Source organism: Dicentrarchus labrax, unplaced genomic scaffold (genome assembly GCF_905237075.1).
Source record: "Dicentrarchus labrax unplaced genomic scaffold, dlabrax2021, whole genome shotgun sequence".
Taxonomy (NCBI): Eukaryota; Metazoa; Chordata; class Actinopteri; family Moronidae; genus Dicentrarchus; species Dicentrarchus labrax.
Window position 1 is genome coordinate 13,993,193 of NW_026136711.1, and position 23,128 is coordinate 14,016,320.

Here is a 23,128-nt window from a genome sequence, read left to right on the forward strand (position 1 = left end):
TTACAGGCTAAAAAGTTGTTTTATAGCGAAGTGCATATCACTTGCTTTCTGTCTCTCTCTCTCTCTCTCTCACACACACACACACACACCTGTGCGATGGAGGAGTTGAAAGAAACGACTGAGTTGGTGGTTGCTCGGGTCTCATGGAGTGTGCGCAACCCTTTCCTGTGTGCTGGAGAGAGAGGAGAGACTGAGCTGTGTTCACTGAGATGCTATCATTATACTTCAGCTTTGAGCACTTCATCTAGTCTGAAACAAAAAGACCACAAAAACACCACAGACCTAACCACAAACGCTGACAGAGAGAAACAGAGGGAGGAAGACAGAAAGAGCGGTACAGTTATAAAATGAGAATACAATGAGGATAAAACTTTAATGAAAACTTGAGACAGTATGTCATATAATACATTTCCATCACCAAATTTATTAAAATTACTATTTTGAATAATGTATGTTTGTGTGGGCAGGGTGCGGATGTATTAATTTAAATGAACATGTCAAGCACAGTTAGTTAAGTTAAGTCAAATTTTATTTATAGAGCCCAAAAGCCCAATTTGCCTGAGGGAGCTTTACAATCTATACAACGTACAACAACCTCTGTCCTAAGACCTGCGATAAGGGTCAGGAAAAACGCCCTCAAAAGAACACGTTTACCAGGGAAAAAACCTCAGGAAGAGCCACAGAAGAGGGACCCCTCCCCTAGGACGGACAGATATGCTATAGACACAACCAACAAAATCACATTACATACACATTTTGATGAATTTTGAGACACGTCAATTATAATATTAACAATTAACACTGGTTAAATTAAATTAACATCTACAATCAAAGCAAAGTAGAACAAATCTACATTCAGTTGCCAGTTTAATAGAAACAGCTACAGTCATCGGGTGGACAAAAGTACTGAACCATGTCTCAGGATAAGGCAGCATATTTTCACCAGCACCACAAAGACAGCCTCCAAAACATCTGTTATATATTATATATTATATTAGAATCTTTATGAGGGTAGGATTTATTGCAGGCCTAATGTATTAAACAAGTTTAGTATTAGCTAGCTGTGCCTAACAAACTAGCAACTGCATGTATGGTATATTATTATATTTCTGAGTCGACGTTTGAGGAAATAATTTATTCACATTCATCAATTCAAGGAAACGAGGAATCCAGATAGCAATAGTTTTGTAGGATGTTTCATACAGAGTAGTGATTTATTTTGTTTTCCGATTACAAATAGAGCAGTGCGTGTGCATAAAACACAAGACAGTGTAAAAAAATAAAACACGTGTAAAGATGGCAAACTATACACACTATATTTTGTAAAGCACTATTGTGTGTCATTTTCATTAATACACACAGTATGTATGTATGTATCATTATAGTCAAATTAAATTATCTGTTTAAAGTTTAAAACTAAAGAGAGAAAGCCTTGTGTTTATTTTTATTAATGTTTAAAGATTCAAAATGTAATAAATACACCCTATACTAATCATTGTTAAAGTTAGCTAAATTATACATGAAGGCATAAGGATTTCTCTAAAGGTATCTTGTAACTTTAATTTCTGTTACCAGATCAACAGAATACAGTCAGCTAATCTCAGAGAAACAAACATTAAAGACAGAGAAGCACAATATGTGCCAGATGTAGAACTATAGCACAGTTGCCTGTAAAAACATTTTACTGTAAGCTTTTACTTTAAAAAATCTGTTATATATGACAAAAAACCACATTCAGTACATGAAACACCATTTCACATGATAAATTCACACATAGGCTAATGTGATAATAGACAGTTTGCATGTGAAATATGGGACTTACATTGAGAAATGCTTGTTTCTCCTCAGCTTTTTTCAGCAACAAATAGTTTACAATTCACATTTATTGAAAAAATGCATATTAAAGGCAATTCACAGCATGCTGTGTGTCTGTGATCAGTTCTGTAAAATGCAGCAATTTTACATTTAAATCCATTACACTTAAATAATGCCATACCAGCATATCAGTCAGACATGTATGGTAAACATTTCTGATTTCAAATACGTAAATGTAAAGCAACAGTATTGAATCATACAAATACTATGACGTGAGACTATTAGTGGTGAAATCCTGCAGACAACTTATTGTGTGATATGTCAGCTCATGCTAGGATCAACTGTCTTAAGCTAGTAAGTAAGTACGCAGAGATATCAGAGAGATATATATAGAGATATCTATTTTTAAAGGTCAAATTTGTCACACATTATCTAATTTAACAATCAAAGCCGCTGGATGAGTACCCTGTACACAGTGTATTCACATACGATGGAACAGTGAGCCAATATTTTCAATGAATTCACCTTAGTCATCTGTTCCATGTTACATTTTTTACATTAAGAATAAAAATAATAATCCAAGCAGACATATTTGCTGACCTCAGCTCTATAGGCAAAAGTTAAAAGGGTACATTAAATACGGAAATCATTTTCCAAAACTCACATATACAAACCTGACAGGAAGTCGCAGTAAGATAAGAAAATATGAGCAAACACACATTGATGTACACACATCTGCACATGTTCAGTGTCTCCATTTCTGAGCTCTCTATTGCTACTTACTCCTCTTGTTCTTCTTGGTTTCCGTTTCACAACTCCATATCCCATAATACCTGAAACTGCCAGTACAGTGCAGAGACAGGTGAGCCAAACTGATGAAGAACTGATGAACACGCAACTGTTATTGATGCTGATTTACTGGTATTGATGGTGCTGCTTTTTTTTTGATAAGAACGTCTCTTCACAGTGTATTTGAATGTCAAGCTATGTGATGCCACTGTTCAGGGTACTCTCTTTCTCGTTGGCTTCCCCTGGTCACCCACTACATACACACACACTCACACACACACATAGCTGTAAGTTTCAGGTTGGAGACCCCCTGTGTGACTAAGATAGGGAAGCCCATGCAGGTGTGTTGTGAGTGACTCAAACCTGAAAGAGAGCTATGGAAAGGTGAGGTGGGCTAACTGAGTGTTTTGACTGGGTCTTCCCTCTAAATCAAAGCATCAACAGAATCCCCTGCTGACTGAAAACCTGAACCTGGTTTTCATCATGGTTTCATTTGAAATACATGTCAAGTTTATTTATGATAACACATTTATAATAATTAATAATAATGTTAATAATAAGCATCTGCATTTTGAGGAAATAGCATGACAGGGTAAAGAAAATGCTCTACAGCACATGCAAATGAGACACGCTATTGTATTTAATTTCCCCTCTATCTTTGTTTCTCTCTGTCTCTCTCCTCCCACCCATGGAACAGATAAATCGCCCACCAAAGAGCAAAATGTCAGCATTTGTTGCCCATTACATATATTGGTGCGTTTACTTTCCATCACTGAACAGGAAATAGGACGGGGCCTGGGTTACGCCACAGCCGGTGTAGCTCTCTCAGTTGATCTGAAGAAAGTTTCACTTTCCTTCAAGAGTAGTATTCAGTTCCTTTATATCACACTGAAATTACTCCACTCCAAGTAAAAAATCTTGTCGTCAGAACCTTAGTTAAGTCAAAAGTACTGAAGTATTATCAGAAAAATGTACCTAAGTAATAGTACTCATTATGCAAAAATATTTCTGTCAGTGTTTTACTATTAGATATAATGTTTTAGGATTAATATTACTGCTGCGGTAATGTGTATTAATTTAGCGAATTTCTTTCAGCTGAAGATAGAAAAGAGGGAAAGAGATGGGCCACAAGTCGGACTTGAAACCCTGGCCGCTGCAGCAAAGACCCAGCCCCAGCACATTAGGGCGCCAGCTCCACCAGGTGAGCCATTCAAGAGCCCCAAGCTGTGCTAATTTTTACAGCAATATATCATATTGTATAAGATCATCTTATGTTTGTAGTGTCGCTGTCCTGTGAGAACCACACGTCTCTAAAAAGTCAGCAGCCCTGTTTTCAGCTTTGTGACAATGCTTTTTCAGCTAATCCAGTTTTAAATAGTTTATTTAGCTTAGAAATAAAATAATTTTCTCAAGGAAAACACATAACATTACAAAACATAAATTATAAATAATGCAAATACAACAAATTTGGATAAGACTGGAGGGTAATCTGTAAAGTACTATTAACTGCAGCTGTCAGGTTAATGTAGCGGAGTAAAAAGTATGTATTCCCCTCTCAGATGTACTGAAGTATAAAAATAAAGCTGCTCTGGCCCTGGCTCCCCGTGTACAAAGGCTGGGTCCTTGCTGCAGCGGCTATGGGTTTGACTTCGACCTGTGACCCTTTGTTGCATGTCATCCCCCCTCTCTCTCTCTCTCTCTCTCTCTCCCCCCTTTCCTGTCACCCTTCAGCTGTCTCTATCAATTAAAGGCAATAATATAATATAATATAATATAATATATATATATATACTGCATAAAAGGGATTAACAAAGTATCTTGAATTTGTACTTAAGTAAAGCACTTAAGTAAAAGTAGTTCCACCACTGTTTAGCAGTTCAATACAGCTTTACATGAGTCAGTGTTTCTGCTAAAAACACCATCAGAGTTGTTTGAGGTGAAATCAGTTTGAGGCCCATTTTACACTGCGACTTCTCTCACTGTGAATTGCAAATCATAAAAAAGAAAATGGGACATTTAATTACTGTTTGAACATTGACAGAGCTCTAAATGCTGCTTTTGCTGCCATCTAGCTGTTTAAATGTTCACCTTGCTGCAGTGATGTAACACTAACAGGGATACATTATGTGTTTTATTTAGCATGCCATTGTTGTGCTTTAAATTGTTTAAAGCGATGCTAAAATTTGACAAGTGTATTTTAATGATGCCTATCGGATTGATATAATGAGTATAACTAGACTTAACCAATGGTGGAATGTAACTGCTCTTTAATTTCATAAAGGCCCTTCTAGGGACAGGTGTTGTGAATTATTATTATTATTATTATTTATTTTATTTCAACAGGGACAGTGCACAATAAAACATTAACCCTGTATATAACAAGGAGAGATGCATTGCACCAGGTTTTAGCAAATTGCTATTTTCCACCCGTAGTCCCATGGCAGGTAGATGGAACATACAATAAATTAAAAACAGTTACTAAATTCACAGTTCTGCAAAATTTCAATTACAAAGTTATGAATACACACATTCCCACATCATTAAAACAATTTACCCCCCTCCCACCAACTTTTATAAATAAATATGCCCCCCCCATCAAAAAAAATGTCTACAAGTTTGCTGTGACAGCATCCAACGTTTTGTGTGACATGAAAATGTTTTAAAATCCACACATGTAATCAGCTCTGTTGGAAGTGTGTTCCATTGATTTGTGGCAACAAAAGAAAAAGATAATTTACCAAATGATGTCCTGCGTTTAGGAATACTGCACTCTCCCCTGGTAACTGATCGGGTAGCTCTTGTTGTTGTTTCTGAGCAGAGTGTAACCATTTTTTCAAAGGAGGAGCAGTAGCATTATGAATTTTAAACAGTAGGCATACATTTGTGTGCATTATTAGATTTTCAAGATTTAAAATACTTTATTTGGTGAGTATATGACAGTGATGATACTGACGTGCTTTTTTGTCATGAATCTTAAGGGCACTTTTATATAATGATTCAAGTGGTTTTAAGGCTGTTTTACATGCCTGAGACCAACTTGTCATGCAATAGAAAAGATGTGGGAGAATCATTGCATTTAAATATGTATGTGATGCTTCAACAGTAAGAGAGTTTCTTATGTGTCTGTAGTTTATGAGGTTAAATTTCAGTGTGTTACTCAGCTTTTTAACATGATTTTTAAAACTAAGAGTTTGATCAAGGGAACCCCCTAAATATTTGAATTCATCCACATCTTTGTCATCTTGTAATCACAAGGTGCTGCACAGCTCCAATGTGCCTCCCTTAATGATCAGTTACAGTTAGGTGCCATCACAGCAGCCACTTTATGAAACAGAGGATTTGAAAACGATCCACTATAATCCAAATCCTTATTCACAGTTTCACAGCTCAGTCAGACAGCTCTTTAGCTTCCTCTTTTCCCCGATTAAAGGTCACTTAGTTAACTTCACTCCCTAACTATTATTGTTATTGTTATTGTATATTGTATTTTCACTTTTACCTAAGTAAAATATCTGAGCCAGCACCACTGCTCTTAACTGATTATTACTTAAAATACAGTCTGTAAGCTTGTCACAAACTGGCCCAGAGTAAGTGACAAAAATAGAATATATATTTATAGATAGAATAGAATAAAACAATATATTAGTAAGAACCTCTATGTCTCTCAAAAAAATAGACATAGAAGTAGAGAAGTGGAGAAGAGTGGTAGAGTTGTGTCTGTGTCAAGTGGGCTGCTATGCAGACTTAATAACATGCTTTGTGCGTAGTTTTTACACTTCCTACTCATTGCCACCCCACATAATGTCGGTATCTTGTAGATGCAGTCGGGTTGTTCGATTCTTCACACCAGAGGCAGAGGTATGAAGTGCAGATCGGTGGGCTCCACTTCAAACATTTTGCACACCACGACCGCGCTGCAGGAGGTCTCTGCAACACTGCTCTGCAATGATCTCATTTGATACAGCAGAGAAGAAGGTTACAGGTGGGGCGTGGTTTGATATCTCACTCAATTATCTCCTAGCAGGCTTCAGCAAACATCACAAAGACTCGTTTAGGAGCTATTGTCATCTGCAAGATTAAAATGGACCAAAAGTGGATTCATATTCTGGCGATTCTGGTGTTTTGTCTAAGTAAGTTTAACCTAAATTTTATAGATCTTTTCACTACTATGTGGCAGAGCGTTCTCTGGTCTGTTCCTTAGTCTTTAAATTTTTGGGTGGTGAATGATATTACTGCTCACATTTTATGACATCTTTTAGAGATTACTTCAGGAGCCGGTGAGGACAAAGCCACAACGGAGGGGCAGCTGGTTGAAATCCATTGTCAGTCTGGCACAGGCACCATGATCATCTGGTTTCGAGTGTTGGACAAAACTGGCATGGAATTCATTGGGTCTTTCAGCAACAATGGCGTTCTAAAGTCAACCTCATTATCTAACATCTACAGGCAAACAAAGATTAATCAGAACATCCTGATACTGCAGTCATTCAACAAAAGCCGTGACAGCGGCATTTACAGCTGTGCGTCTCTTTACAAAGGCAATGAACTAAGATTCGGCAAAATAACTCGACTGTTTGGAGGTGAGTTTTGTTCCATCAATTTGGTCTAATGATGATATGATGGATGCTTTTTACTCACACTTTCCATCACATCTTGTCTCTCTCTTAAGAAAAAGCTAAAGTACCACAGGGAGCACAAGTGCCCACCATCAAACCAACTCTATGCACAACTGCAGCTACCACGCCATGTGTGTGTAACAAGAAGGAAGGTAAATGTTCCCAATCACAACTGTGTGTAGTGAGTCCTTATCGTTTTCATATGTATGATGCTGTGAGGAGAAACAGGTGGTAAATGAACACATGCTTTGCAGAGCAAACCAATCCTGACATGTACTGTCCTCCACTCATACTGGGCCCACTGGCCGGTGGATGCGGCCTTCTTCTTCTACTCCTCATCATTACCACCCTGTACTGCAATAGTAAGTCCATCTGAGAGCTTAAACTCATAACAAAAGCCACCATGTTGCCAGTTAAATACCAGTTTGTTGTATGACATTTAATATGTAGTCCATAAAATGGACTACATATTAAATGTCTACATGCTACATATTGGAAAGCTGAAATTTGTACTTTTAAATTCTTTAGATTTTCTCCAGAAATGTTCTGTCTGTTTTAGCTGCTTTTATTGATTTAAACTTAGATCATTTTGCTGTGTGTGACAGTTTTTGACATTTTTTGATTTACTGTAGAAATAAGAACACGGAGATGCCCCCATCATTACAAAAGAAAGTAAGTCATTTATTTATTTTCATTTTAATCTAAAAGTATCTTTAGATTTAGGCCCGTAGCCAGAATTTTCCTGTACCCCCATCCCAGACACCAAGAACAAAGTTTCTGAAATGTAGTTATTTATTCAATTATTATTAATAATAATAATGAGTGAGTTAACTGTTCAGTGATATTTTCTTCCAAGTTTTAATTAATTAAACAGGCAACTCTCATAAACTCAAATGTTGTTGTTAATTGTTGTTTTTTTATAAGCATGCATCTATTTTGTATGTACATAATAATGCTGTTTATTTTTTACTCATCTTGGTTCAGCGCCTTGTTTTTAGCTGTATTTCTAGCTACCTGACAGTTCTACTAGTTCTTTTCAGTATTCTTCCCAGAAAATTAAAAGTCCGTAAAATAAAGTGTTTTTTATATGTATAATTTTACAGTACTGGTGGAGAAATACAGAATTTTTTATTTATAAAATGCAGTCTATTCAGAGTCTTCAAATTTAAACATATCATCAGCGTGTTAAAAGACTATGTTAGACTATATATATATATATATATATATATATATATATATTATATATATAAGAATATGTAGACTACAGTATATATGTATATTTAGAACACATATTCGTTTTTAACTTAAAATATAATTCCTCCCAGGTTGCAGCAGTTCATTATTATTTTTAAATACCTTGTTTATCTCATATAGGCCGCGGACGATGGCTCCTGGAAAACAAATGATGACACACAGACACGTTTAATGTAAATGGTGCCATTTTACAGACGCTTCTTCAAACTGCAATTATTTTACAGTGATGTCTTTTCATCTCGTTTACAGTTTAATGACATTCACGTTAAATATTTTACTGCCAACTTAAACAGTTTTAATTGTTCATGATAGAAAAGAAAGCGTTTAAAGGGGATTAAGAATTCAACGCGTGGAATATGTTCAAAGCTCTTTGTCTCATTGTCAACATCCAGTTTTAGCTGCATTGTGGTTTGATGGGTGCGCCATAACATTCAGACTGAACTCTTTTAATGAAATAATGTGGTATGAAAGGTCTATTCATCTAGTCCCCTTGAATGTTAATAATAGAAACCACTGACAACCTGAGAATATTAGAAGTCAGATTTATTTGTGTGCAAAAAATGTATTTAATTTTGCTTTTGTATAGATTTCATCTTCATATACAACCTGTTCTTTTGACAGAGCATTTTTAAAGCATTTACTTTCTCAGCATTGTGCCCCTACATTGATTTTTACCTACTTACTGTACTTAACTTGCTTTTAGTTTGAAAAAAATGCAGCGGGAGGATAACTTCAAATGTTGAACATTCTTTAATTTCTTTTTTTTTATGTAAGATTTTGATTAGTTTTTTTTATTTCTCCAGAGTAGCAAATGTGTTTTTTTATTTTTTTCATTTTGTAAAATTGGATGTACAATATTGTAGAGTTATCTGAATTTATATAAATAAATAAAATATAATACCACTCAGAGGCATTCTTTATCAACTGCAATTAATATACTCGTCTTTATTTATGCGTTTCTTATTTAATTTTTTTTCTTCACACGTCAAACCCACTCATTTGCATCTCCATCAGTCATTCAGGGTCTCGACACAGAAAAACTGTCTGATGTCAAGTTGGAGCGAAGTTGTTTCGTTGTAAGCCCCCCTGTACAAAAAGGAAGTGGGCTGCTACAACTGTATGCAAAGTTCAAAACCACAAAGTTAAGAGAAGTGAAAAAACATTTCAGAGGAGATTCTGTTCCCGTTTAGTTTAATACAAACACATTTCACTTGCACCTTCACGAAAACAGTGTTTATTGATTTCCGGCACATTTGAAGGCAGTCTGTGTTGGTTTGGTTTTTGCGTCTCATTTTAGGCACCGATTGTTGAGATCGGTTTTTACATATAGAAACTACACTGATCTTATTTTTACATTTTTTATTCAACTTGTATTTTATTTAATTTGTATTCCCACATCTAAAATATATCTCATTTAACTCACACCCACACAAAACCTCTGACATGGAAAAAAAAAAACTTGGGGAAAGTATATTGATTTTTGACTTTACAGTTGATAGCCCTTTCTAAATTATACAGTGTTGTCTTATATAGAGCAAAAAAATATTTTTTTTTACAGTATACAAACAAGGGCTGTTTACAAAGCTTGTAACCACCTCTGTTCACCAAGTGCACTTCAGGACACCAGCAAATTGTTTTTCTACACAGCCAAACACGTACAGACCCTTCTCTTAACAGATATTTCTCTACAGAAAGTAAAAGGCATTTGCACGAAGCTCTTGAATACAGAATTAAGCTGAACATCTCCTGGAAATCCTCCACATACCATGTAAACTATGTTTTGTCCAAAATAAAAGCAAACTAAGCTGTACACTAGTGTCTTAATGGCATGTGACCACATCACAATAGAAAACTTGGCTTTTCTGTGTACATCAAGATTGCACAAACATCCCAACACTATACACCCACTCAGTACTGCTCCCGTAAGCTAACAGCCACCATTGCTCCGACCAACGTCACAACACCACTAAGCTTGACCAATGTTGTGATACTGGTGCCATTGGAGGAACAGAGACTGTCAGTCGAGATGTACATACAGGACTCTGACGAGCAACGCCTTCCTTCCCTCGGCACGCGCAACACCAGCAACCAACAAAACAAACCATTTTCTCTTCTTTATCTCCTCTCTTGCCCCCCAGTTTCCCTGCTTTTGTTGTCTGTTCATCACTCATTCTTTCATTCTCAATCTTGTGTTAAAAAGTCTTCTTTTCATTTTCTCCAAACACAGAAACCAAAAGCTTCTCATCCTGAAATATACGTGAAAACCGAGCAAGAAAGGGGCTGCAGGCAGAGCTTGTGTGTGTGTGTGTGTGTGTGTGTGTGTGTGTGTGTGTGTGTGTGTGTGTCTGTTGAGCAAGTGTTATGGGTATGTCTAGTTTCGTCTTTCATCCAGTATACATTCTTTGACGATTTAGAAAAATATAATCATTATCCAGAGAGCAGCTCCCTCAGTGATGTGTCCCTGTGGCCGGTAGGATAAACTGCACCAACAACCTGCAACACAGGACACATTCAGCCGGTCAGTGCAAAGATGTGGACGTTTATCTTCTTCATGTTGATCTTGTTACACCTTTTATCAAGTAAAATTGTTCAAAAGATGAGAACAAACCTTACCAAGGGGTCTAGCTCTTGCCTCCCTTCTTTGTAGATGTTGGCACAACATCTGAGCTTAGCTGAGCTGATAGCTCGTCAGCAGCAGATGGCTCCTCTGCGTGGTGTTTCTGAAATACGAGGTTAAAGTTTCAAAAATATATAGAGGAAGAGAAAGAAGCAGAGCCTTTGCATGCAATAATTATACGGCTTGAATGTAATTATTTGGAGAAAATCACGAAGCAGAGACATGAGAGTGCTTCACATGCAGCTATGTGCAGACTCCACCGATAGAGAGATTCGTTTTTTTATTGAGCTTCCATTGTAAGCGCACAGATTGATTTATAATCCATTATAGTGCATTAAACAACTGAATTTAGGTCTTCATGCAGCAGGCAGTGTGCTTACTTTAGACCTTGACTTTGACTTGCTCTTGCCCTGTAACAAAGTTGGAACCTTGGTTAGGCTCAACCACATTGCTCCATGAGGCAGTGGCCACTGATAACAGTAAATGCTAGTACACAACCTATAGAGGGCGCCACGTAACAATGAAAACATCAGCAACCATACTGTTCACACTATATGCCATTAGTCAATCCCAATCACATGTCAGGCTTTACAAAGATTTAGATCTTGGATTGTATTTATCAAACTGCTAAAAGTAAAAATGTAGACATAAGGGAAAGATCAAACATTTCTTCTCACAAACTTTACACAACAAATGATCAAATTACTTTTGACTTAAAATTCTAAATGTAGCAGATGTCCAAAGGTCTTTCTCTGTCTGATTCTAGATGTCTGCAGCACAGACACAGAGGTGACTGGACACCTTCTGAGACATGTTTTGTAGTGACTGTACAAACTTTATGAATAATAATAATGTTAGCTGAAACATTATGTGCTGTATAATTCAGAATAGGAGTAAGTCACTTGATAAATTGGTCTTATTCTTCACCTCTGGCAAAGGTCTTTGCTCTTTAGACCAGTTCCTCTTTAACGTTTACTTGTGCAATAATGCCACCTAATCCTGATCTCGCACAGATCCTCTTTTTACCTTTGGTTTGTCTGTCTTCGATTTTAACTCAGAGGCATCTGGGAGCAGGGTGCCTGCCAGGGAGTCTAGGACAGGACCGGCCATTGGCTGAGGAAGAATTAAAAAAATAAATAAGAATAGGTAATAAACTTTTTAAACTAAAAGGATGAGGTGTAAGGCGTTTATGTTCATTTTCTGCATTACCTTCAGGGGGTCTGAGTCCAGCACCGGAGGTTCCAGCTTTGTTGCGGCTGCAGATGATGCGACAGGTGCAGCAGCCTTAGGAGCAGCAGAGAAATCCCCAGACAGCAGGTCTAACGCTGTTTTATCATCCATAGTCTTCTACAGAAACACAGGAAATCAAACTATCTGCATGTTTCATACATTGAGAGCATATCTTGTTTCACCGTGCCCCTCTGCTGTCATATACTGAGAGTGTGTGTGCATTGGTACCTCCTTGGGTGCTGCAGCTTCTTTCCCCTTTGCTTCTGCCATTTTCTTTAAAATGAAAGTGATAAACATTAGACACAGTAAAATTACTACTACTGTATACTGTAAAGAACCATATCCCAGGAAATACCCAGGACTCAAAGTTTAAGTCAGTTACCCATCAAAGCCTCATTCACATGTACCGACAGTAGAACAATTTCCCCATTTTCATGTGTTTTTGTGTGCCCATTTCATTAGTTAAAAATGTTTCACTGTCGTTTCTGAATATATTCTTATAGTTTCCTACAAAACTTGCGGCAACACTGTGAATCAAGCGCACAACAGCTGCTTCCGGAGTCATGCCGCATGGTTGAAAATGCTTCCAACAAATAACACTCCAGCAGGACTGATGAAGTTACGGTTATTTGAATGGACATTAACAAATAAAATACATTTAGTCTGTTAACCAGAAATAAAAAAAAATAAATAAAAACATACAGGTTCATTAATCATTGGTCACATTTCAATAATAAAGTAGTAAAGTAGTAATAATAGTGTCAGTTTACCATAAGATCTTCCTCAGTGGGTCGATACTCTGGTGGCAGTGTGTCGTCTCTCTCTCCCATTTTTATCAGCTTCTTTTCAACGGCCGCATTCTCCTGCAACAACCAGACAAATCAGGACAGGTGAAGCCACTGGTGGACTTTTTGTTTAAGCACTCTGAAACTGAAAATATTCTCATGCGGGCTATGCTCTTGAACCGCGCTGGCTACCTTGACAATGTCTTTGGTAGGGACTGGGGCGGGCTGAGGGGCGGGTGTGATATCCATTAAGGTGTCTGACAGAGCGTGCAGGGCATCGTCTGCTCCCGCTGACAGCTGAGAACACAAACACACAAAAGGGATTCTGATGGAACTGCAGGATTTTAGAGAGTCTAACTGGTCCAAAAAGGCTTGAGTTGTACATGTGCATTTACCTGCGGGGCAGTTTCTGTGGGAACACAAGCAGACTTCACTGCCGGAGCAGCTGTGGAGGCAACAAAGTCCCCTGCCAAGGCATCCAGAGCGAAGTCTGCCGAGGACTGAGGGAATGACACAATAAATCAATCAAATTATTACATTACTAATACTTCTGTATGACTTTTCCATTGGAAAGAGGCATAAGACTGTACTATTTAGAGGCTGCAGTAAACAGTGCTAGAACTACAGTATACCTGTGCAGGAGGAGCTGTCGGGGTGACAACAGGAGCCTGGACAGAAGGAGCTGCAGAGGGTGTCATTAAGTCTCCAGTCAAAAAGTCCAGAGCTTCACCGGTTTCCATGGTGGGCTGCAGGAAGAGGAGAGGAGGGGAAATTATGAGGAGCTGATTCAAATATATTCAAGGGACACCAATTAAGGTGAAATATGGGTGAGATTTTTGCCTCATCAATGCAAATAACAGCACATATAATACATACATTATATAATATATATAATATCTGAATCTAGTCCCAGGCTCACCTCAGGTTTAGGAGCGGGCAGTTTTTTGAGTTCATCCTCTTTGAACCTGTATTCTGGAGGAAGTGTGTCCTCCCTCTCTCCCACAAGCACACCCTTCTCCTTCTTCAATTTGTTCTCCTACGAAAAGGAAAGGAAACGTGAAAAAGACCTGATGGGAACATAAGTGCACACCGCTTTTTTGCTTGCTCGCCTAAAACACATGAACTTAGATACACACATGGAAATAAAGAAAAGAAGAGCATTGTGGCTGCCTGGGTCTTTACAATAATTTGATCCATAGGCTCCATATATATGTTCCATATATATGTAATACTGATTTCATACTGCATGATAAGGCAACAAAAATGTAGATGAAACAAACAGCAAGGTGTGTTTAGTGTGTGTGTGTGTGTGTGTGTGTGTGTGTGTGTGTGTGTGTGTGTGTGTGTGTGTGTGTGTGTGTGTGTGTGTGTGTCCCATACCGAGACAATGTCCTCAGGTCTGAGTTTGGGCAGTTCAGGTTTTGGTTCATCTGCAGCCAACGAGTCGCCAAGAGCACTGAGAGCATCCAGAGACATAGGGTCGTCCTGAGGAGAAAACAGCAGAGGAGGTATATAATTCAGCTGTGACAGTTTTATTAGGATACTTAGGCTAGTCTTCAAAAAATAAGGGAAATATGTTGAAAGACACAAGGCAAGAGGGGGTAAACTAAAATGTCAAATTTACCTTTCTGGCAAGAAATTTTTAAACAATACTATAATATGTAGTAAAATGCAGTTTTGTATCCTCACAGTTGAGTTCTTAGTCTTGGGTTTTGCTTGTCGTGGCAGTGCAGGGAGGACATCTACAGAGCTCGGTTGCTCCAGGGGACAAACCATTTTCTGCAGAGCACAGGGACATACAGTCGGACATGTAGACTGAAAGAAGTCATGGGAAGGTAGAGAACACACACACACACACACACACACACACACACACACACACACACACACACACACACACACACACACACACACACACACACACACACACACACACACACACTTACCTGTGGTGTCTTCTTGGTAGAAGGAGGGGCAGGTGCATGAACTCCAGAAGCTTTAGCTGGAGCCACAAAATCTCCAGCAAGTAAATCCAGAGCTGACAAATCCTCTACTTTAGACTGTAAAAGAGAGACAACAGCTTTCAGCGATATAGTGTTTAAACTGTCATAATGATATTTTCAAAAATCAGAACATCTAGTACAACATTTTGGTAAATACACTTACGCACATCTCCCTATATTCTTAATATATGTTAAATATACAACATTGAGATGGACAATGACATTGGGCACATTATAAATGTCCATCACCACTGCTTCTGTATACATCTTTCATCTGCTGGATTGCTTCATCTGTACCTCACCCCTGCAGATTTTGGTTACAGGTACCAGTTTAAGATCCACAGTGTACCTGTGCAGCAGGAGCCGAGGGGGTGACAACAGGAGCCTGGACAGAAGGAGCTGCGGAGGAGGTCATCAAGTCTCCAGTCAAAATGTCTAGAGCTTCACCAGTGCCCATGGTGGGCTGCAGGAAGAGGAACGGAGAGAGTTACAGATTAAACAATATCATGTAGTTAGTTTTTACATTTGTATGCTATTTGTAGGAGCTAAAAACAGTATAATAGTATGATAATAAGTTGTAGGGTTTTTATTTTTCACCTCAGGTTTAGGAGCGGGCAGTTTTTTGAGTTCATCCTCTTTGAACCTGTATTCTGGAGGAAGTGTGTCCTCCCTCTCTCCCACAAGCACACCCTTCTCCTTATTGAGTTTGTCCTCCTATAAAAAGAACAATAGGTGTTCCTGTGAGGAGCTGAAACACAAATGCTACAGATATCCCAACAGCAGGAGGCTTCCTGCAGTCTAACTCTGAGTGTGTGTGCTCCTACCGAGACGATGTCCTCAGGTCTGAGTTTGGGGAGTTCAGGCTTTGGTTTGTCTGCTGCCAATGTGTCACCAAGAGCACTGAGAGCATCCAGAGACATGTCGCCCTGAGGAGAGGACAGGAGAATGTGCTCTACTTATCACACATTCATAGTTTAATCATTGAAATAAAATGTCTCTCCCACATGAAAGAGGGAAACAGGGTGACCTGGGGGGACAGGATTGAGAAGAAACACAAGAGAGGGAATGAAAAGCTGGGGGAAAATAATCTGTAAGTTTCCTTTGTCTCACCAGATCAGCCTTGGCATCCTTTCCGGTAGCTTTTTTATCAGCAGGAAGAGCAGGAAACATAGCCACAGGGGGGGCTGCAGAGGATTCAACTTTCTACACCAGACAACAGAAATGACATTAAACTTTATATTAATGGCCTGACTGAATCAAGGTTTGCACTCTGGATCATGATCACAAAACAATAAAATAAATTCTTATCAAATAAATGTTCCTCTGCTCTTTTTAGTGTAACCAAAGAGCTTCTTTAAAATACCTTACAACATCTGTATTATCTAAGAGGAGTCACTTCAATTAATTAATCTGAATACTAACTCTGAATACTGAATATACAGGGTTGGAACCCAAAGTGGACCCCCAAGTATCCCAACATCTACTTGATAGTTTGGCACAACATTCATGGTTCCCAGATGAAGTATCTTTATGACTTTGGCAATCTCTTAACTTTTCCTCTAGCACCACCATGTGGTTGCTGTTTTGTGTGAAATGTCTCAACAACTATTGGATTTACTGAGCATGTTAGCATGCTAATGTTAGCATTTAGCTCCAAGACCCCATGTGCCAAAGTACAGCATCCCAGAGCTGCTGGCATGGCTGTGACTCTTATAACCTATTTGTTTTTGGCAAGTCTGCATGCTGTTTTGGTTGCTAGCAGTTCCTGTTCACACCTGGATTACTTTGATACTTTAGAAAAAGTCTGAATCTGATGATTACAAGTCAAAATCTGAAGTCATAAGAAGCACTTTTTTCAACAATGTTTAAATGAATTATAGACTTTTATCCCCAACGTACACTGGAAAGTTTGTGTATGATGTATATGTGTTTCAATGTGATAATCAGATGCAGTTTGTACCTTAAGAGCGCATTATCTGTTCATATTTGTTTAAATCACTATAAAAAGATATTAATTCAGTTACATATCTGTGCACCTAACGTGGGACAGCATTTATCAACATTAGCAGAGATTCAACCAGCAAAGAGCCACTTGTAGGGAAGGTTTGGCTTGTTGTACCTTGACTGTAGTAGCAGAAAGTCCAGCCTCCAGAGAGAAATCATCAGGGACTTTCCCCATCTTGGCTTTTGTATCAGCAGGAGGAACCACAGGGGCTTTCTACAACAACCGACAGAGACAGCGTTTGAAGAGATAATGGATACCGTGTCTCTGCTTGTATTAGTTTGTCTGCTGCTACCAGTGATAGATCCACTTTGTACCTGTGCAGGGGGAGCCTGGACAGCAGGAGCTGCTGAGGAGGTCATCAAGTCCCCAGTCAAAATGTCCAGAGCCTCACCAGTGCCCATAGTGGGCTACAGGAGGAAGGTCGTGGAGGAAAGAGAGAGAAATATTTTGTATATCAATATTATGCAGTTGTTAATGTGTTTATATTACAGTAATACTTTTAGAGCTTTTTATTTGTCCCAGTCTCACCTCAGGTTTAGGAGCGGGCAGTTTTTTGAGTTTGTCCTCTTTGAACCTGTATTCTGGAGGAAGTGTGTCCTCCCTCTCTCCTACAAGCACACCCTTATCCTTATTGAGTTTGTCCTCCTATAAAAAGAACAATAGGTGGACATAATGAATTTCTGCAGTCTAACACTGTGAACTTTGCGCCAGTAAGTGTGTGCGCTCCTACCGAGACGATGTCCTCAGGTCTGAGTTTGGGGAGTTCAGGCTTTGGTTTGTCTGCTGCCAACGTGTCACCAAGAGCACTGAGAGCATCCAGAGACATGTCGCCCTGATGAGAGGACAGGAGAATGTGTGCACAAGATAATAATTTACTAATGTGTCACATACTGTTCCACTGCAGAAATAAGAAGAGAAGTTAGGACAGGGGTAAAGTATTTTGTCTGCTCTTGTAAAACTCACGTCATCAGTCTTGGGCTTGGTCTCCACTTTGGTATCCAGTCCAGCCATCACAGAGAAACTGTCGGGGGCCTTCTCCATCTTGGCTTTTTTATCAGCAGGAGGACACACGGCCACAAGGGGGGCTCCTTTCTACAACAGCAAACAGACACAACATTCAACTTGGAATTACTGTATTTTTGACCAAATAGAAACCAAAAGTCATCTGAAAAACAACATATCTGAGCACCTTTGCTGAAACAAAGTGTTTCTATAAATTATAAAGACAGAGATCTGAGCAGCCAAGGGTGAGAAAATTAGGTGTAAGCTTGCTGTACCTTGGTGGAAGCAGAGGGAAGTCCAGCCTCCAGAGAGAAATCATCAGAGACTTTCTCCATCTTGGCTTTTTTATCAGCAGGAGGAGCAGGACACACAGTTTTCTGCAACAGAGACACATATTTTGACCTTTAAATTCAGTTATTTGCCACTATAATAACACTGCAGATACTTGAAAGTTTTACTTTACCTTTACAGGAGGCGGTGCAAAGTTAGAAGGACCAGCGGATGAGGCACTGATGCTGCCAACATGGTCCTTTTTCTATATATTTCATATAGAAAAAAACAAGATTGGAATTAGTCAGACTTCTAAAAAAGCACAAAGCTATGCCTTCACTTTCATACAGGCATTTAAGTGTACATTCAGGGCTGATACAGTCTACAACAGACATGCCAAACTGGGATTTTTAAGTATGGACCACTTTAGATATGGTATGTGAGATGTGAAGGTGAAGGAGGGACTAGCAGCTGAGTGCTACATGCTCAAAGACTGTCTGACCTCTTGCTTGTTGGGTGCAGCCGGAGCAGAAGACATGAAACCGGCGGTGAGAGAATCCAGGGCCTCGTCCGTGCTCAGTGGTTTCTGAGATGAAACACAGGGCATGCATCACCACCAGATAAACAACCTCTTTTTAAACCAATAATCTGATTAAGAATTACTATTATTAGAATTACTCATAATCCTCCACTAGATGGCATGTCTAACCAAGTAAAAAGCAAAACAAAAGGGCAGAATAATGTAAACCAGACCATGTACCAACAGTGAAGGAAAAGTACAGACACACCCTTCACATTCCACAGACAAAATAAATCACAAATAAACTTTTTTTAACACGCATTTCACACATAAAAACACTTTGATTTAGCAGAAATGTGATAAACATCAAAACTAAAAACACAAAACTCACACTGGAGGACAGTATCAGGGTGGAAACAGATCAAGGGACACAGAACCAAAGAAGACTCTTGCGAGACAACATGACAAAGTGGGAGTAGGCTATGATGCAAATGTGGGTGTGCTGATGATGAGTAAATAGTACCCTACATATGGGTGGATATCAAAGTGTGCAGCAAATGTATCAGTGTGTGTGTGTGTCTCTATGTGGTCGTACACATATATTTACATGAGGGTTTGGGTTCGATCGGACAAGAACCAACGAGCTCGGGCAGAGAAGGTGGGTCCCATGCAGTGCAATGCAACATTCCCCACTCTAGAGGAGCCAGGAGATCAAGCAGTGGAAACACTGCTTCCTGGATGTGGGTGTAATGTGAATGTGTGCTCATTTGCTTACACATGCTGGAAAAAGTTTAGTGAGTTTAAAGAGTGAGTTTCAGAATTAGCAGACTGCAGGAGGTTGTGACTCCACTAAATATGAACACTTACAGGGACATCCTTGGGTTTAACATCTGCAGGAACTGGTCCCTAGAAAAAAACAGACTCATTTTAGTCTGGATGAAAACAAGCTAAAAGCTGAAATCATTCCTAAGGCTCAGTTCACTCAAATTACAAAAAGAATCCCTGACATATTCTCTCATTTTCCCACGCAGGTAGTTTTGGTTTTATGTGTCCAGAGTTTGAGGTATGTCTCTCTAGGGTTAAGTATCATTTTAAATGTTTTAATATTTGTGTCAATGTGAACAACTTTGACTAAAAATTTATAAAATTATAATGATCCGATCAAATAATAATTAAATAGATTATGACTCTGACCAGGCATTTGGATGCCAGCTTAAGGTACTTGACAGTCTTTTGATTCAAAAACATATGAAGTCTCATTCATCTCTGCCCAAATACAATGGAGGTGAATGGAGTTTTTCTCTGCATTGAAAAATGGCTTTATGAAACTTTCCCATTACTCTAGATAACAAAAATCTGACTGTGAACAGACTGTGGACACTTTCCGTAGGAAGTAGTTCCTACTGAGGAAATAGTCCCTATAAAAACATGCTGATGGTGAGGTCTGTCAATGAGACACGAAACACACTCTGCTGACAGAGTGGCAAAGCAAATGAATGAATCAGAAGAAGTGATGAAGAGGAGAAGACTGGAGAGAACTGACCATGTCTTTAAATCTGTAGCCTGGAGGCAGCGTGTCGTCTCTTTCTCCACACTTCTGACCCCTCTCAGAGGTGATGGCATGCTGTGACACATGCAACACACACGGTTACCCACAGCAGATCCATGCTGCAGCTCAGTGCAATCAATTACCTGCTCAGTTTATATCCACACAAACACACACTGTGGCTAGGCTTTACCTCTACGACCTCTGGCCCGGTGTATACAGGCTGTGGGGGTGCGACGGAATCAGCGGGTGGAAGTATGCTTGCCAGGGCATCAAATGGATCCACCGCCGGTGCCTGAACATGCAACACAACTCAGCACACTAGAGCAAGCAACATGCCTTTCAAAGCAAACTCATACTGCTTCAGGAAGTCTTACCTCTTTGGCTCCTTTAGTTGCTGTTGGAGGAACCTCCACCTGCACCTGCAACACAGATCCAGAATCAGTACACAGACTTCCACAACATGAAATAAAACACAAAATACAGACATTGTTAGTGTGGTAGGTTTTACATGATGTGTGATTGATAATTCTCTTAAAACCCAGAGACGTTTCCCCAAAATTGACACTACTAAAAAGGTTCACCAGAAAATACTCAACATATCATATCCATTAATATTTTACAGACAGGAAATACACAGGAGGAAAGTATTAGACAGCCTCCACCCAAGTTGGTTTCAGAATCGTCTACCTTCGTTTGTGTCGGTTTAGCTTCTTTCTTCCCCTGCACAGACACACTTCCAGCCACAGCTGGCTTTGATGTTATAGCAGGATCAACTTTAGGCACATCAGCTTTGAGTGTAGTGATGGGAATGGCACTCTAAAATACAACGAATTTGAATCTATTATAGGCCAAGTACACGTCAAGTCCGTTGTGCATGCACAAAGTCGGTGATATGCCCAAAGAAGCAAATAAAACACAGGAAAGTGAGCGACCCAGCAAAAGAAAGGCTCCACCAACTTGATGACAGTCATGAGTTTAGAAGCAGGTGTTGTGCAATGATTAGCGCGAGAAGACAAACCAACAGACTGTAGTTCTCTCTGCTCCATTTCTTTCCTCTGGCTGACTCAGATTGCTGACGTACGAGTGGTGTTGCAAGTGAACAGGTGTGCTCTGCTTGCAAATACAATAATGAGCATAGGCATGCTGAGCAAAGGGCTGCAGAGAACAAAAGCCCTTCACACTTCCCAACTGGTAATCTCCATAGTAGAAAGAGAGGGTAAAAGCAGTGAGGAGTTTGTAAAGACACTGCCAAAGCGAGAAATGTTCAATGCAAGAATCTGAGTGTTCTCAGGTAAGAAAGCACAACCTGATAAGACACAAAGAAAAGAAAGAAAGCAATAAATCCATGACCAGCCGCAAACCTCTCAAAGTACACCTTGAGGTAGTCATGAAGGCAGTAAAGAGTCTGAGAAGCTTGTAGCAGTCGAGTCTACCTTGACTGTGTCTTTGGGTGACTCTTTGGCTTTGGTCACAGCAGTGGTTGCTGCTGTACCAGTGGCTGCAGCTGCTCCAGCAGCAGGAGAAGGAACTGTAGCTGTGACTTTGACTTGGGAGACAGGTGCAGTCTACAAACATGTAGTCAAATGATTACTCAAAAACACAAGGATGAAAGACTCACAGCACTTCTAAAGCCAGTATACATATCGACAAGAGATGTGAATATTATGTGAGAATATTTTAACAGTGTTAGTGAAAATAGTGGAGGAGAAAATGTACAATGATCTCTGGTCAGATCTCCCACTGAAGTCCATCTAAAGCAAAATAAAATGTGCTGGGTTATTAAGCATTCTGGTCTACTGAGACTAATCTGACCATTGATCATTGTGTCTGGTTAAATGCCGGTGCAGTGCTTTGTATAGTTAACAGTACGGCTGACCTTTTTCTAAACATTCCAAATTGATTTTCAGCCTCCCAGGCAGCTTTACAAGGGCCATGAAGTTACTCTAACAACAGACAATACAACAAGCAAACATAGGGGTTCATGTTGAATTTCAATCACGTGAATTTGGTTGTTTCATTACCAAAGTGTTCTTAAGCAGCTGACACACACATCATGTATGTTGGAGTTTCCCACAAGCACATGGCTTAACCAATAAGGAAGCATTTTTACATCAGGCTCTGTTCACAAGACATTACAACCTGACAGCAAAACAACCTTAATAAAAAGTTGATGACATTTTTAAGTACCTGCATGCTGCCCAGTTGGTAGAAAACCAATCAAATTTTCAGGAAAATGATCAGCAGTATCGTAAAAATACACAAGAATAAAGCATCAACAAGAGCCTCCATCATGATGACACCATTACCTTTGACATCTCTTTAGGACCACCCCTCGACCCAGCTGATGTCATGTCAACAACAGTACCCCCAGCAGACGACATGTCAATAACAGTAGCACCTGCCAGCGTAGTGTTAGTCTATAAATCAAGGAGCATGAGAAGGTTATTCATGAATTCAGCTCCATAGTTTGTGGTGAGCATTCATCCCAAGCATGATGACATGAGAGCTCATTGTGATGATTCTGATGCATGTGAAAGGTCATGACCTTTGAATGGGTGAGCCAGAGAGACAACGCATAAAGAGACGTTTTGCAAGATGAAAAGAAGATGAAGTCAGTGAAGAAAAGACTTGAGCTGCCTCATGATGAGTAGTACACACTCAGTATTTAGAAGG

The 23,128-nt window shown here is 39.3% G+C and overlaps 2 protein-coding genes across 49 annotated transcripts in view; one reads left to right on the forward strand and one right to left on the reverse strand.

Moving 5' to 3' along the window:
• The first annotated feature begins 6,443 nt into the window (after positions 1 to 6,443).
• On the forward strand, positions 6,444 to 9,377 carry cd8a (CD8a molecule). The gene is made up of 6 exons (XM_051413782.1): positions 6,444 to 6,734; positions 6,864 to 7,184; positions 7,274 to 7,372; positions 7,475 to 7,582; positions 7,853 to 7,892; positions 8,595 to 9,377. The coding sequence occupies exons 1-6, from the start codon at positions 6,686 to 6,688 to the stop codon at positions 8,644 to 8,646; spliced, it is 669 nt and encodes a 222-aa protein (XP_051269742.1). The 5' UTR covers positions 6,444 to 6,685; the 3' UTR covers positions 8,647 to 9,377.
• A 271-nt stretch (positions 9,378 to 9,648) lies between these two features.
• The window catches only part of cast (calpastatin), a 35,687-nt gene continuing 22,207 nt past the window's right edge, over positions 9,649 to 23,128 (reverse strand). For 14 of the 48 annotated variants that reach the window (XM_051413749.1, XM_051413757.1, XM_051413753.1 and 11 more), the window contains 33 exons: positions 22,762 to 22,872; positions 21,889 to 22,020; positions 21,143 to 21,271; positions 20,830 to 20,874; positions 20,646 to 20,747; positions 20,450 to 20,530; positions 19,774 to 19,812; positions 18,889 to 18,972; positions 18,580 to 18,651; positions 18,392 to 18,493; positions 18,078 to 18,206; positions 17,845 to 17,946; positions 17,643 to 17,759; positions 17,429 to 17,521; positions 17,229 to 17,327; positions 16,220 to 16,312; positions 15,934 to 16,035; positions 15,707 to 15,823; positions 15,459 to 15,572; positions 15,053 to 15,166; positions 14,796 to 14,885; positions 14,487 to 14,591; positions 14,026 to 14,142; positions 13,739 to 13,852; positions 13,502 to 13,606; positions 13,299 to 13,403; positions 13,092 to 13,184; positions 12,550 to 12,594; positions 12,301 to 12,438; positions 12,118 to 12,204; positions 11,472 to 11,501; positions 11,088 to 11,194; positions 9,649 to 10,967 (listed from right to left, as the gene is read on the reverse strand). In XM_051413749.1, the coding sequence (XP_051269709.1) occupies positions 11,096 to 11,194; positions 11,472 to 11,501; positions 12,118 to 12,204; positions 12,301 to 12,438; positions 12,550 to 12,594; positions 13,092 to 13,184; positions 13,299 to 13,403; positions 13,502 to 13,606; positions 13,739 to 13,852; positions 14,026 to 14,142; positions 14,487 to 14,591; positions 14,796 to 14,885; positions 15,053 to 15,166; positions 15,459 to 15,572; positions 15,707 to 15,823; positions 15,934 to 16,035; positions 16,220 to 16,312; positions 17,229 to 17,327; positions 17,429 to 17,521; positions 17,643 to 17,759; positions 17,845 to 17,946; positions 18,078 to 18,206; positions 18,392 to 18,493; positions 18,580 to 18,651; positions 18,889 to 18,972; positions 19,774 to 19,812; positions 20,450 to 20,530; positions 20,646 to 20,747; positions 20,830 to 20,874; positions 21,143 to 21,271; positions 21,889 to 22,020; positions 22,762 to 22,872 (3,105 nt within the window). In that variant the 3' untranslated portion in view covers positions 9,649 to 10,967; positions 11,088 to 11,095. Of the gene's footprint in view, positions 10,968 to 11,082; positions 11,195 to 11,471; positions 11,502 to 12,117; positions 12,205 to 12,300; positions 12,439 to 12,549; positions 12,595 to 13,091; positions 13,185 to 13,298; positions 13,404 to 13,501; positions 13,607 to 13,738; positions 13,853 to 14,025; positions 14,143 to 14,486; positions 14,592 to 14,795; positions 14,886 to 15,052; positions 15,167 to 15,458; positions 15,573 to 15,706; positions 15,824 to 15,933; positions 16,036 to 16,219; positions 16,313 to 17,228; positions 17,328 to 17,428; positions 17,522 to 17,642; positions 17,760 to 17,844; positions 17,947 to 18,077; positions 18,207 to 18,391; positions 18,494 to 18,579; positions 18,652 to 18,888; positions 18,973 to 19,773; positions 19,813 to 20,449; positions 20,531 to 20,645; positions 20,748 to 20,829; positions 20,875 to 21,142; positions 21,272 to 21,888; positions 22,021 to 22,761; positions 22,873 to 23,128 lie in introns of all 48 variants that reach the window. The other 34 variants (XM_051413776.1, XM_051413777.1, XM_051413779.1 and 31 more) reach the window with 18 other exon arrangements.

Bases quoted from the DNA above. Each gene is read 5' to 3' on its own strand.
- cd8a (XM_051413782.1), top strand. From the start codon at position 6,686: ATGGACCAAAAGTGGATTCATATTCTGGCGATTCTGGTGTTTTGTCTA. The intron at 6,735-6,863 runs GTAAGTTTAACC...GACATCTTTTAG, and splicing joins GATTCTGGTGTTTTGTCTAA to AGATTACTTCAGGAGCCGGT. The intron at 7,185-7,273 runs GTGAGTTTTGTT...CTCTCTCTTAAG, and splicing joins AATAACTCGACTGTTTGGAG to AAAAAGCTAAAGTACCACAG.